Source organism: Dendropsophus ebraccatus, chromosome 4 (assembly GCF_027789765.1).
Source record: "Dendropsophus ebraccatus isolate aDenEbr1 chromosome 4, aDenEbr1.pat, whole genome shotgun sequence".
Classification (NCBI taxonomy): Eukaryota; Metazoa; Chordata; class Amphibia; order Anura; family Hylidae; genus Dendropsophus; species Dendropsophus ebraccatus.
In genome coordinates, this window is record NC_091457.1 from 35,605,974 (window position 1) to 35,620,443 (window position 14,470).

Below are 14,470 nucleotides of genomic sequence, written 5' to 3' on the forward strand. Positions count from 1 at the left end.
GAGAGCCCCAATACCCAGTTGGGACCCTTTTACACTGGCTGATACCCTGTAAATACCCTCATTCTATACACCTTTCTCTCTTTGTGTATCTGCTCTGTTACACTCTCCATTCCATAGAACAAGTTAAAGCGAATGTACTGTCAGTACATTCGCTTTAAGTTTTACACATGGATAGAATGATGCCAGAGTGAAGAAGCCGCCGTCCGATTCCTATGTTCGGCGCCGTACAGGGTTAAGCACCCCTTAACCCCTAATGAAGCTGCGTCATAGAGGAGCGGGGTTTCCTTCCACTAGGGCGGATTAACTTTACCATAGGCCCCGGGCTGTTCACCAAGCCTGGGCCCCTCCATCCCACTGGCAGCACATAGTACGGCATAGATAATGTCATGATGCCCTGATTTGTGCAAAATTGAGGTAAAAAAGTAGCGGTTGTTTTCAAATCATGGTAGAACTGTAGCCAGGAAAAAATACACCACTGAAAGTATAAGTCTGATTTGGTGGCCATGGGCCCCCCAGAAGCTCAGGGCTCCAGGCTACCGCCCAAAAAGGACCTGCGCCATACACGGGAAACGGGCCGCAGTTTAAAAAAACTAGATTTTCATTTCCAGGCATTCTCTTTTTAAGAAAAACTTTAACCCTGTTAACCGTCCCTTTAATAGCGACTTGGGTCCCATCCCTTTAAGAGCGACTTGGGTCCCGTTCCTTTAAGAGCGACATAGGTCCCGGTCCTTTAAGAGCGACTAGGGTCCCTTTAAGACCGACATGGGTCATGTCCCTTTAAGAGTGACATGGGCCCCGTCTCTTTAAGAGCGACCTGGGTCCCGTCCCTTTAAGAGCGACCTGGGCCCGGTCCCTTTAAGAGCGGCTTGGGTCCCTTCAAGAGCGACTTGGGTCCCGTCCCTTTAAGAGTGACATGGGTCCCATCCTTTTAAGAGCAGCATGGGTCCCGACCCTTTAAGAGCGACTTGGGTCCCATCCCTTTAAGAGAAACATGGGTCCCGTCCCTTCAAGAGCGACTTGGGTCCCTTTAAGAGCAACTCTGGTCCCTTTAAGAGCGACTTGGGTCCCGTTCCTTAAAGAGCAACTTGGGTCCTGTCCCTTTTAGAGCAACATGGGTCCCAGCCCTTTAAGAGCGACTTGGGTCCCTTTAAGAGCGACATCGGTCCCGTCCCTTTAAGAGCAACTTGGGTCCCCTCTCTTTAAGAGCGACTTGGGTCCCGTCCCTTTTAAAGCAACATGGGTCCCATCCCTTTAAGAGCGACCTAGGTCCTTTTAAAGGGGTAGTGCGGCACTAAACAGTTATTCACAAAGTAACACACATTACAAAGTTATACAACTTTGTAATGTGTGTTATGTATGTGAATGGCCCCCTTCCCCGTGTTTCCCCCCACCCACGCCACCCCTGGAAGTGTGATGCACTATACTCACCTGATTCGTGTCGACCCCTGTACGCCATCTTGGGACAATGATGTCATCTTCGGGCGGCCGGCCTAACCGCTCCATCCATCTCTCATGCCGCCCCCCTCTGCTGTGTCACCAGCTGCTCAGCCGCAATTGGCTGAGCACAACTGTGCTCAGCCAATCGCGGCTGAGCACAGTTATGACAGAGGGGGGCCGGCACGCAGGACAGATGGAGTGGTTCAGCCGGTGGCCCGAAGATTACATCATTGTCCCAAGATGGCGGACAGGGGTCGACTTATACAGCAAAGATCAATGAGATCGGCACTCGGATGCTGTTGGCTGCTGCAGCCGAAAGCATCCGAGTGCCGAGTCGGGATCAGCGCCATTTTGGAGCTGACACCCGGCCGGCATAGATGTGTGGATCGCTCCTCTGGGACAACGTCCCGGAGGAGCGATCCACCCCACTAGACACCAGGGAAGTGCTGCGTCCGGTAATCGGATGCTGCTGTCATCTTTGACAGCTGCATCTGATTACTGTATTAGTGGGCACGGCGATCGGCCCATGCCCGCTAATAGCCGCGGCCCCGGACTACACGCGTCACCTGGGACTGCGGCGGTTCAGAGCGGGGTCGCGGCGTGGCCCCGCTCTGAACACCTCTTGCGGACACATGACGTACGGGTACATCATGCGTCCTTAAGAGGTTAAGAGCGGCATGGGTCCCGTCCCTTTAAGAGCGACTTGGATCCTGTCACTTTAAGAGCGACTTGGGTCCTGTCCCTTTAAGAGCGGCATGGGTCCCGTCCCTTTAAGAATATGGATTACAATATAGTGCTTTTTCAAGCACTATAAAAAAGACAGCGGCATCGGCGCCGCTCTATCCATGTGCATAACTTAAAGCGAATGTACTAATGGTACATTCGCTTTAAATATACAGCAAATGTTACCCTTTTATTATGATGCAGAGTAACATGCGGCACTGTCCTATCTCAGTCAGTGATTGGCTGAGGGGGCCAACATGTTTGTTATATTCTCCACTAGAGCAGCATTATATAAAAAAAAAGTCCTAATGCCGGATAACCCCTTTAGGGTACAAACCCACTTGACGTATTTGCTGCGTGAATCAGTCTTAAAAATAAGCAGGCAAAACGCAGGTTGGCTTTATACAATTGTTCTGCGTTAAAATACGCAATTGCGTATTTTTGAAGCGTGAAGCTTGTTGTTAGCAAAGCATCAGTTGTTAACAACCTGTGCGAAAAACGCATGTAGCTTCACGCTTCAAAAATACGCAACTGCGTATTTTAACGCAGAACAATTGTATAAAGCCAACCTGCGTTCCTAATGAGCGCTCACAGCGACACCTAATGGCCACGCGTACGCCGCTCCCGACGCTGAGGAGGCCGACGAGGTGATGCACAGGCTTCTGGTGCAGGCTTCCTCTTCCAGCCCCCCGGCGCCCGCACTCCTCTCCTGCCTGGCACAGATGATGTGAAAAGAGTGCAGGCGCCGTGGAGCTGGAAAAGGAAGCCCACAGTTGCCAACAGGTATGACCCGGTAAGCCCCGTCCCCCTGTGCCCACCAAGGGGCTAACTAACCAGCAGAGTACACAGGGCCAGAGGAGGAGAGACACCATGGACAACAGGAAATATGGTAAGTATAATGGGTAAGTCTCTTACCATATTTCTAGTTGTCCATGGTGTCTCTCCTCTGGCCCTGTGTACTCTGCTGGTTAGTTAGCGCTGCGGTGGGTGCCGGGGGCGGGGCTTACTAGGGTGTGCGGGGCTAAGGGGCATACTAAGGGGCATACTAAGGGGGTAGTAAGGGGCATAGTAAGGGGGTACTAAAGGGCATACTAAGGGGGTAGTAAGGGGCATAGTAAGGGGGTACTAAAGGGCATACTAAGGGGGTAGTAAGGGGCATACTAAGGGGGTACTAAAGGGCATACTAAGGGGGTACTAAGGGGCATACTAAGGGTACTAAAGGGCATACTAAGGGGGTACTAAGAAGGTAAAAAGGGGGTACTAAAGGGCATACTAAGGGGGTACTAAAGGGCATACTAAGGGGGTACTAAGGGGCATACTAAGGGTACTAAAGGGCATACTAAGGGGGTATTAAGAAGGTAAAAAGGGGGTACTAAAGGGCATACTCAGGGGGTACTAAGAGGCATTCTAAGAGGGTACTAAGGGTGTACTAAGAGGCATACTAAAGGGATACTAAGAGGCATACAACATAGGGGCATGCTATATACCACGTGGGGGCTAAAAAGGAGGGGTTATATTATGTGGGGGCTATACTATGTGCTTTTTGGGGGCTCCTGCACAGGAATGGGTCCTATAGTATATAGGGGCTGCTACGGGGGAGGGCTATACTCTATGGGGACTGCTGCACAGGGGGAGGGGAAAGATGGCAAGAAACACAAAATTGAAGCAGAGAAGACGTCCCTAAGAGTCACCGAATACCTGCAATACAATCACCTATAAGGTCTGCAGGTGTACAGCCTCATCTACCGCTATATGGTCACTGCTGAGGGAGAGTACTGCTCTATGTATAGTGGATGTTATGTAGTAATGGTATAAGGGGGGATAAGTCACTATGTGGTGAAGATCTGGTGATAATATTTGTTTCTTATGTAATTGTAACAGGTGATGCGGTATGAGGGGCTACGGAGGTGGCACATTGTGGTGACTGTCCCTCTTTCCTCTGCTCAAAAGTTGGGAGGTATGGTGCAGGTAGTAGTTTAGCCCATGAATGGTCGCCTAGATCAGCGTTTCCCAACCGGGGTGCCGCGGCACACTGGTGTGCCGTGAGAACCCGCCAGCTGTGCCGCGGGATCCCGGTCGGAAATTAGAAACTGTCCCTTTAATATCCCTAGAAGCTGCGGCCGCGCAGCTTCTAGGGATATGCCGATGGATTGATGTTCCGCCCGCTCACACAGTGAGCGGGCGAAACATTCAATCGCGCACAATGTCAGAGCAGGACCTGTCAGCGTCCTGCTCTGACATTGACTCCCATAGGCCGTGGCACTTCATGCCAGCAGCCTATGGGATGCCAGGACGTGACCTCTCCGGCAGGCGTGATGATGTGACGTCATCACGCCTGCCGGAGGTTCAGTCGCCGCGGCTCACAGGACGGAGCCTGAAGAGGAGGGAGAACACACAGCGCCGATTAGGTGAGTATGATGGTTTGTTGTTTTGTTTTTTTTAAAACTATTGGTGCATATTCTCATACTGCAGGGGGCATTATATGGGGGCATACTGCAGGGGGCATTATATGGGGGCATACTGCAAGGGGCATTATATGGGGGCATACTGCAGGGGGCATTAATATATGGGGGCATACTGCAGGGGGCATTAATATATGGGGGCATACTGCAGGGGGCATTATATGGGGGCATACTGCAGGGGGCATTATATGGGGGCATACTGCAGGGGGCATTAATATATGGGGGCATACTGCAGGGGGCATTAATATATGGGGGAATACTGCAGGGGGCATTTAATGGGGGCATACTGCAGGGGGCATTATATGGGGCATACTGCAGGGGGCATTAATATATGGGGGCATACTGCAGGGGGCATTATATGGGGCATACTGCAGGGGGCATTAATATATGGGGGCATACTGCAGAGGGCATTATTAATATATGGGGGCATACTGCAGAGGGCATTATTAATATATGGGGGCATACTGCAGGGGGCATTATTATTATATGGGGCATACTGCAGGGGGCATTAATATATGGGGGCATACTGCAGAGGGCATTATTAATATATGGGGGCATACTGCAGAGGGCATTATTAATATATGGGGGCATACTGCAGAGGGCATTATTAATATATGGGGGCATACTGCAGGGGGCATTATTATTATATGGGGGCATACTGCAGGGGGCATTATTATTATATGGGGCATACTGCAGGGGGCATTATTATTATTATATGGGGGCATACTGCAGGGGGCATTATTATTATATGGGGCATACTGCAGGGGGCATTATTACTGTATGAGGGCAAAGCAGGGGGCACTTGTACTCTGGCCTCATGGCCATAGTACGTCTCATTGTACCCCTTTATACTGCAGTTATATGAGCCACATAATTATCAGCACCATATACTGTGGCTATACAGTGCACATCACCACAGTATATGGTGCTGATAATTATGTGCTCATATACGTGGGACTGTATGTATGAGTTTTCATGGGACTGTTTATATGGGAATACATGGGACTGTATGTATGAGGTTACATGGGATTGTATATATGAGGGGGTTATCCTTTTTTATTTCACTTTTTTAAAATGAATAATTTATTGAAAGGATCTCTGCCCGGCATATGTCACTCTTGAGGGCTTAAAAAGCAGCTCTTGTGGTGATAAGAAGCTGATTTAAAACCCCCAAGAGTGAACTCCGTGAACTATATGTATAATATGTCCTGTTTTAGTGTCATTTTGTGCCATTTTGGTTGGTGGTGTGCCCCGGGATTTTTTAAGTATAAAAAGTGTGCCGCGGCTCAAAAAAGGTTGAAAATCACTGGCCTAGATAGACTACACTAGAGCAGCGTTCCCAGTCCTTGGGGACCACCAACAGGTCAGGATTTGAGGATTTTTTTTACAGTCAGTGCATCAGGTAATATCACAGGCGTTCAGTGGTGCAGCCTAAGTTTTGACTCTTATAACTTGTATTATTGTAATGAAGCACTGTTGCTTATGAGCCTGTGTAGTAATAGTAATATCACTCCCACCCTGTAGGAACAAGTCAGGAAGAGGACCAGACCGTCCCTCCGCCCCTCAGCACTACAGGGCTGTAAAGAAGCTATGCCGCGCATGCGCACTACATCATATTCCACTGCGCAGAGCAGGAATCGGCTGGTTCCGCGCGTGCGCAGTGCAAACACAACGAAGATGGCGTCCACCGCTGTTGTCGAGGATGAGGAAGGAAAGAAGAGAAGGGCTCATGGGATGCTGAAGCTGTACTATGGAATAAACGAAGAAGGCAAAAGCAGCGAGAAGTTACTGGACCCCACAGATATAGATGGAGTGCATTTCAACCCGGAGCAGTACCTCACCAAGGTGATGTCACCTTAGCTCGGGCTGTATAGGGAGGTGTGACGTCAGCTGTCAGTCTGGTTATACAGGTGGCCGGGGCATGCGCACAATATGCTGTCCTCTGTCAGGGCAGAGCTGTGATACTGGGCGTACACAGCGACGTCCCGGCACTCGGCAGTAGTAGTTTGGAAATCCTATAGATAGTGACTGGGAGGGGCGGTCATACATGTGTGCCGAGCTCCAGTCATGTGATTAGATCTCCCCAGTCATCTGACCCCTCATGCATCACATGACTACTGCAGCCAATCACAGGCCTCAGCGGTGATGTCACTGTGTATAGCAGATGACCACTGAGGACAATGGTTGTCTGCAGCAGTCATATGGATAGAAGCAAGGACCAGTGTATAAATAACCCCCTAAACCTCTTGACAAATCCTCTATTAAAGCCCTGATGCAGTGATCCCCCTCAGTAAAAGACCGCTATAGAACCATGTTAGTTGCAAAAAATAAACTGTTAAAGAACCATCTGACCTAAAGCACAAATCGCTAAATTTTTCAGGGGCCAACCTATACCACAGTATACCTCCTACTGGGGGAATAGGCAGGCTGGGTACTTGCCCCCAGTATGGTTGGGTAAGGGTGTAAAGGGGAAGCAGAGGTTACCAAAAATCCTGCCTTGTGTTACAGCAGCCAGGGGTTCTTACCAGCTGTTTTAAAGGGATAATAAGATGGCCACCAATCATAGACCTGCGGGTGGAAAACACAACTCCCTGCCAATGTGCTGTTCAGCACCCGCACAGTGAACGTGGTTGGAGGCAGATGGCGCCATACATTGTGTTGTGGCCGGGCCTGGTTACTACAGCTCTCTCCACTTGACTGGGAGCTGAACTGCAGGCTACAGGATCCGCAGCAGATTTGGTGTAGATATCAATGTAACTAAATAATTGAACACAGCATCAAATCTGCTGCGGATCCTGTACGTGTGAAGGCACCCCCAGGCTGCATATTAGGCCAGAAAACCCCTTTAGGGTGCGTTCACACATACAGGATCTGCAGCAGATTTGATGGCCAACATTTGAAGCTGCAGATTTGCTTTAAATATCAAATCTACTGCGGATCCTGTATGCGGAAAGGCACAGTTAATTTGATACAGACAGCAGCTCTATATGGATGGTGTGGGTGCTATAAGGGGCAGCAGGTTCTTCTAACTTCATTAAAATAAATGAATAGTTTTTTCATTATATTATTTATCACAGGCCCCTCTGCTGGCATCAGCATTGTGCTGGGTACTGTTGTGTTGGTTCTCTGACCTCTGCTCTGATCAAGTGCCGCCATTTGTTGTGTGTGTTAATGGACCTTATGCTACATATCTATTATTCATACCGTAGTTTCCCAATGTCTCTGCAGCTGAGGAAAGAGAAGTCCTTGACTGAGCTGATGGACATAGAGACCGACATGGTTCGCCAGATCCGAGCTCTGGATAGTGACATGCAGACTCTGGTGTATGAGAATTACAATAAGTTCATCTCAGCAACAGGTAGGTCCTATGCGTGATGTCTGTGCTATAGATGGGAGGGTGCTGCACCAGAGAATAGAGGGTTATTTGACTTCTTCCTCAGACACCATCCGGAAGATGAAAAATGACTTCAAAAAGATGGAGGATGAGATGGATGGACTAGCCACCAACATGGCGGTGATCACAGAGTTCAGTGCCCGTATCAGTAGTACTCTGCAGGAGAGACATCAGCACATTACAAAGCTTAGCGGTGAGTGACGGCTTTTCTATTATTGACGTGTTTCTTCTGACCAGCAACATACTAAGTGTATTGGTCTGGTTGTATTTTAGGCTTTTTATTTTGTAAGTTATAAATGTGTTGGTTTTGTACCTCAGGATCGCCATTACTCATGCCACATTTTGTATCCTCCAGGTGTCCATACTTTGCTGCGTAAGTTGCAGTTCTTGTTTGAACTTCCAGCTCGTCTGAAAAAATGCATTGAGCTTGGTGCTTATGTCCAGGCTGTGACCTATCACGCCAAAGCCCGCAGTGTACTCCATCAGTACCAGCACATGCCTTCCTTCCATGGCATCCAGACCGACTGCCAGGCCATCATGGCAGGCTTGGCAGACACTCTCCGCCAGAGATTCAGGTATTTGTCAGGCTATATTGTTTGCATTTACCCGAATGATGGAAACAACTTGTTAATGACTCTTATGATATATTTACATGCTGCAAATTTTATTTGCTTGGAATCTCAGCAGCTGAAAGTTTTGCTTCATATATGTGAATGGGATTGTTAAGCAGTAACCGCATGAATTACTACAAGCCCCATGCAGATGAATGGGATATTCATAGAAATGTCTGCATGAAATCTGTCACGTGAACATACTGCTAAGGGGCAGAGTCTGTATTAAATAGCTGTGTTAGTTTACAGTTTGTTTGGTTGGCGGGATACATTCTGTGCCATCGGATCTATTATCCTATCACTCTGTTTTATTTTCCTCAGGGATCCATCCTCTTCCCCACAAGATCTTTCTGAATGTGTGGAGCTCCTCTTGAGCTTGGAAGAACCAGCTCATCTCCTGTGTGATGAGTTCCTAGCCCATGGACGTGGCCGGTTGGCCTCCCACCTCTCTGAGTTAGAAGGGGCAAGTGATATTCTGGAGTTTGTTGACCGGGGTTGTGGTGGCTTTATAAGTGACGCCTGTCTCCTGGCAGCATCTTACCAAAGCCTCTTCTGCAAAGAGCCAGGAAGCACAGCTCAGATGGCGGAGGAGAAGCTGACCAAGTTCTTGGATGAACTGAGTGAAGGTTACTTTGAATTAGTGGAGAAGCGTCTGCGAGAAGAGAAGAATCCAGGGGATAACTCTCTATTAGTAAGGGCTTTGGATAGATTCCACAGGCGACTGCAAGCACCATCTAAGTTGGTACCAGGCTGCAGTTTTAATAGAAGGGGCACAGAGATAGTAGTAAGGGCAGCACAGGAGCGATTATCTCAATACCTGCAAACTTTAAAAGACTTCTTCCAGGCTTGCATTACTGATGTGCGACAAGCCTTGGCGGCTCCAAGGGTGCCTGGGAAAGAGGCGCCAGCCCTTGGTGAATTGTTAGCGGTGCTGTCTGGATCAGTGTTAAACCAAATAAAATCCGTTCTGGCTTCGGTACATCTCTTCACTGCTAAAGATGTGGCATTCTCAGACAAGCCATACTTCAAGGTGAGTGTGAGTGGAAATATATGGACACGTGGTCGTCACATTCTCATTCTATTCTGATAAAACTTTTCATTTGTTTCTTCCTCCCAGGGTGAGTTCTGTAGTCAGGGTGTCCGAGAAGGATTGATAGTAGCTTTTATCAAGTCTGTGTGCCAGACGGCTCGACAGTTTTGTGATTCCCCCGGAGAGAAAGGAGCCAATACCCCACCATTGCTGCTGTTGCTTCTCTCCCGCCTTTGCCTCGACTATGAGACTTCAACCATTAGCTACATACTGACCCTAACAGATGAGCAGTTTCTGGGACAGGTGAGTATATATGTCCTTATTTATCACTATATACAAAGCTATCAGACGGCGATCAGTCCATTGCACTCAATGGCCAGGCTGTAGTATACCTCAGCTTACATTTCTGCCTGTATGATAACATGTACCATCACAGTACAGCAAAAACAAGAAAAATAGAAAAGGCCAATAAAGGGCTTACTGACAAGATGCAGACATTAGAGAAGGATTTGGCTTTGTATGTTTAGCATGTATACAGTGCTATTGTGAATAAGCCTCAGCTTACTTTGCTATACCTTTTCTTTATTCATCATTTTTTTTAATTTTTCTATATGTTTAGGACCACTCTCCGGTAACTCCAGTGAGCACGCTCTGTTCTTTGGCGCGATCCACAGCCCAGACCCTCCTCAATCAGTATGTGAAATCTCAAGGGCTCGTCATTTCTCAGATGTTACGTAAAAGTGTTGAGACAAGGGATTGGGTGACCACTATTGAACCCCGAAATGTTCGAGCTGTCATGAAACGAGTAGTGGAAGACATCACTGGTGTTGATGTGCAGGTGAGTTTAGCTGTTTGCCAGTCTACTTGCAGAATGTATTTTATGTGTCAGTACCATTCATATTTTAGGGCACCCATACATACAGAATATATGTCAGCCAATCATTTGACAGCTGATTGTTTGTGTTATGCTATGTTGGGGGTCTGGGGAGAAACTCCCTAATCTGTGATAATATTTTCTAGCAATATCGATCCCTTACCTCTCCTTCAAAGGGAGTTTTTCATCATTCTCCTACTGCCTGAAACACAAGTTTATCAGGGCATTCTCCAGCAACTTCTCCCCGTTTCACCAATCTTGGCTGAAAGATGACCTGCTTAGGTATAGGGAGAGATCTATTAATCATGGCCAGTGGGCAGGCACATCCCACTGGCACCATCATAATGACTTGTGGTTCTGGCAGCATGAAACTGATGACCTCTAGGCTATGTTCAAACATAGCATTTCTGTCAGTGTTTTTTCAACCAAAACCAGGACAAACTGAGAACTGAGACAGGGCAAAATTATAATGGAAAGATTTGCACAGCTCCTGTTTTTTTTTCTTTTTAAACCACTCCTGGTTTTGGTTGAAAAAAGACTGACCAAAAGACTAATGGAAATAATATGTGTAAAAATAGCCTTAAAGCGTAACTGTTATGTTTGTTTTAATTGCAGAAATCAGTAGTATAAGCGATTTTAAGAAACTCTGTAATAGGTTTCATCAGCCAAAAAAGCCTCCTTCTGTACTCAAGAAGCAATCTCCCAGCCTCCCCCCCCCTGACTTCTTATCTGTGCATTATCAGGCAAACACGTCTTCATTACAGAGAAGCCAGTGAAGACGGGCTCTGCTCTCTCCATTGTAAGCCTATGAAGGGGGGAGGGGCTGAGGGAGATGAGGGAGCAGGAAGAGGTGACATGAAGGTCAGCTGTTTGTAGACTGTCTGGGCACCTAAAACGCTAAATTCAGGTGTCAGAAAGGTCAGTTCTTATCTATGAACTTACTTGAGAGAAGATTGCAGGGTGTTGTGCTTTGCAGAAATCCTCTGTGCTGTCACTCCTAACAGCCCCTCCCCTCTCCATAGCCACATAATGGAGACAGAAATCCTGCTTCATTTGATGTGAGTGGGGAGGCTGGGAGATTGCTTTTTCACTACAGAAGGAAACTCTTTTAGTACATAAAACCTATTACAGAGTTTCTTAAAATCGCTTGTACTGTTGATATTTAATGTTTTCAGAAAATGACCCTGAAATGACAGTTATGCTTTTAGCTGTGTCAGTAACTGTACCTATCGAGTGCTGTTAAATCAGCAAGATGCAATTTCTATACTCCTCGCCAATGTACCCACCGATAATCAATTTTTTTTAAGGTGGGCCTCTTGTATGAGGAAGGGGTCAGGAAAGCTCACAGCAGTGATTCCAGTAAACGCACCTTCTCTGTATATAGCAGCTCCCGGTTGCAGGGGAGATATGCTCAGAGCTACACTCCAAGGTAAGCAGAGCTGTGATACAAGCCTATTACACATCTCTATGGCACATTGCTTGTGTTTAGGTCCTTACTGCTACAATCTGTGTATTAATGCTGGCCTCTTCTTACTATCAGTGCTCCTCTTGATACCAACCTTCTCAGCAACATCCAGAAGTTGTTTTCCGAGAGAATAGACATCTTCAGCACCGTGCAGTTTAACAAGGTAACATATTTGTTCTGTTTTCCAGTTCCCACGGTTTGTGTTTTTTTTTTTTTTTGATATGTGTGTCTGGTGGAGGTATTTATTACTTTTTTTTATTTATACTTTTTAAAACTCATGACTGTCTCTCATAAATAAACATGTCAGGCAGGGAATAGGTATCTGCAACAGATACCCCCAGCAATCCTACTGATGCTGGTTATTTAACCCCTAAATTCCCTGATCAACAGTGGGTGCAGATTTAGAGGGCTATCTGACATGTCACCCCGGCTAACCTCTGATTGCAGGCTGCCAGTCATTTAACATGGCAACCTTCTGAAGTACTCTGTGTGTCGCATGTTAAGTCTGTTAACAGTCACACACTACTAGTAGAGTGCCAGTGGTACAGATTGGTGCAGTCACTGAATGGATGAGCGGTCAGTTCCTATGGAGTCAAAGCGGCCTAAAACCCTGATAGTTCATATTTATTGTTTTTATACAACCTCCAGCCTTTAAAGGATAACTATAATGTTTAGTCAGAGACAGGATTTTTAGTTAGATCCAGCTATGGATTTCTTCCAGCAGCGCAGTTGATTGCATTGCAGTCAACTGTGCTGCTTAAAAGAATGCAAAGCTGGCGCATGCTTGCATCGGGAGTGCGGCAGGAAAGCAGCCGCAGGTTTTTTGCATCCCGCTAAACCTTATAATTGCCCTTTTATGCAAATTTTTGTTTTGCCTGAATAGCCCCTTACAATGGAAATGGAAAGTAAAACGTTATGATTGTGCCTAGGAGATTTGTATGCTGGCTACATGGTCATGGTCATGGTCATGGGACAAGTAATACTGCTACAACATGACCACAGGTTACTACTACACAATGACTGAAAAATACCTCCATACTGTTATTAAATAAAAAATCCCTATACGCAGGCCAAAATTACTAATAATACTGCTATAGAAGGGACAAGGAATACCGCTACACTCAAAACAATCATTGCCATCACACAGGCAGGGACTAATACACCATATCTGCTTCCTCTTTCTGACCCCTGCCCATACAGTAACAGCAGGTGCCCCTCCCCTCCAGTCACACCGCCTCTGTTCTCTGATCGGCTACTCTCACTTGATTGGCATCTATAACTCAGTGTGTCAAGTGGGAGTAGCTGGAAGGTGGGTGGAGTCAGTGGAGTACATATTGATGCAGCTTTGCCCCTATGCTTACTTACTGTGTGCCAGGAGTGGAGGTTAAACCTTGTGGTTTTAAAGCTGATGTCCTGTCTTCCCTTTAAGACTTGTGTTTTGTATTATTTTATGCAACATGTTTTAACACTTAAGGATTTTACTTAATAATAAATTTCTGTCATTTCAGGTCTCAATTCTTACAGGAATTATTAAGATCAGCCTTAAGACATTCCTGGAGTGCGTGCGCCTAAGAACATTTGGCCGCTTTGGTCTCCAGCAGATACAGGTAGATTGTCACTACCTGCAGCTCTACCTGTGGCGCTTTGTCAGTGATGAGAATCTTGTCCATTGCCTTTTGGATGAAGTTGTGGGCAGTGCTGCTCATCGCTGCTTAGATCCTGCCCCCATGGAACAGAGTGTGATAGAGGTGATTTGTGAGAGGGGCTGATGGAAGGACAGCATCTGTATATCCTTGTGCATTTTGTATATATCTTAAACACATCCTGTAATCTGTAGATAAATTGTTATTGCGAATAAAGTGTTATGGCCAAAGTGAACACCAGGTGGCAGATTGTAACATTTCAAATGTAACAATATTTAAAATAAAATGTTAACACACAGTGCATTTTAGAAACTTCTTAAGACAAACAGAAGTTGCAGCTGCTTTGTGCCCACATCTCCAGGGCCGCACAGGCCGCTTTGTGCCCACATCTCCAGGGCCGCACAGGCTGCTTTGGGCCCACATCTCCAGGGCCGCACAGGCTGCTTTAGGCCCACATCTCCAGGGCCCCACAGGCTGCTTTGTGCCCCCATCTCCAGGGCTGCACAGGCTGCTTTGTGCCCCCATCTCCAGGGCTGCACAGGCTGCTTTGTGCCCACATCTACAGGGCTGCACAGGTAGCTTTGTGCCCACATCTCCAGGGCCGCACAGGCTGCTTGGTGCTCACATCTCCAGGGCCGCACAGGCTGCTTGGTGCCCAAATCTCCAGGGCCGCACAGGCTGCTGTGTGCCCACATCTCCAGGGCCGCACAGGCTGCTTGGTTATATGGGAGTAGGCTGCCTGCATGTTGGTACATTAGGTTACATGGAGGTATGTTGTCAGTATGACAGTGGTATATTAAGGTATGCTGGCTGTAGGGTGGTATATGAGGT

General features: G+C 47.2%; 1 protein-coding gene across 1 annotated transcript; it reads left to right on the forward strand.

Annotated features, from left to right (window-relative positions):
- Positions 1 to 6,152: 6,152 nt before the first annotated feature.
- VPS51 (VPS51 subunit of GARP complex) lies at positions 6,153 to 13,937 on the forward strand. Its single transcript, XM_069965534.1, has 10 exons — positions 6,153 to 6,467; positions 7,851 to 7,980; positions 8,063 to 8,209; positions 8,372 to 8,591; positions 8,949 to 9,657; positions 9,745 to 9,960; positions 10,277 to 10,495; positions 11,839 to 11,960; positions 12,072 to 12,159; positions 13,505 to 13,937. Exons 1-10 carry the CDS (start codon positions 6,213 to 6,215, stop codon positions 13,763 to 13,765), a joined length of 2,367 nt encoding a protein of 788 aa, XP_069821635.1. The 5' UTR covers positions 6,153 to 6,212; the 3' UTR covers positions 13,766 to 13,937.
- The last annotated feature ends 533 nt before the right edge of the window (positions 13,938 to 14,470 follow it).

Excerpts from the sequence above, each read along its gene's own strand:
- VPS51 (XM_069965534.1), top strand. The coding sequence starts at position 6,213 with ATGCCGCGCATGCGCACTACATCATATTCCACTGCGCAGAGCAGGAAT. Across the intron at positions 10,496-11,838 it reads TCACTGGTGTTGATGTGCAG|GTGGGCCTCTTGTATGAGGA; the intron begins GTGAGTTTAGCT and ends ATTTTTTTTAAG. Across the intron at positions 11,961-12,071 it reads GCTCAGAGCTACACTCCAAG|TGCTCCTCTTGATACCAACC; the intron begins GTAAGCAGAGCT and ends TCTTACTATCAG.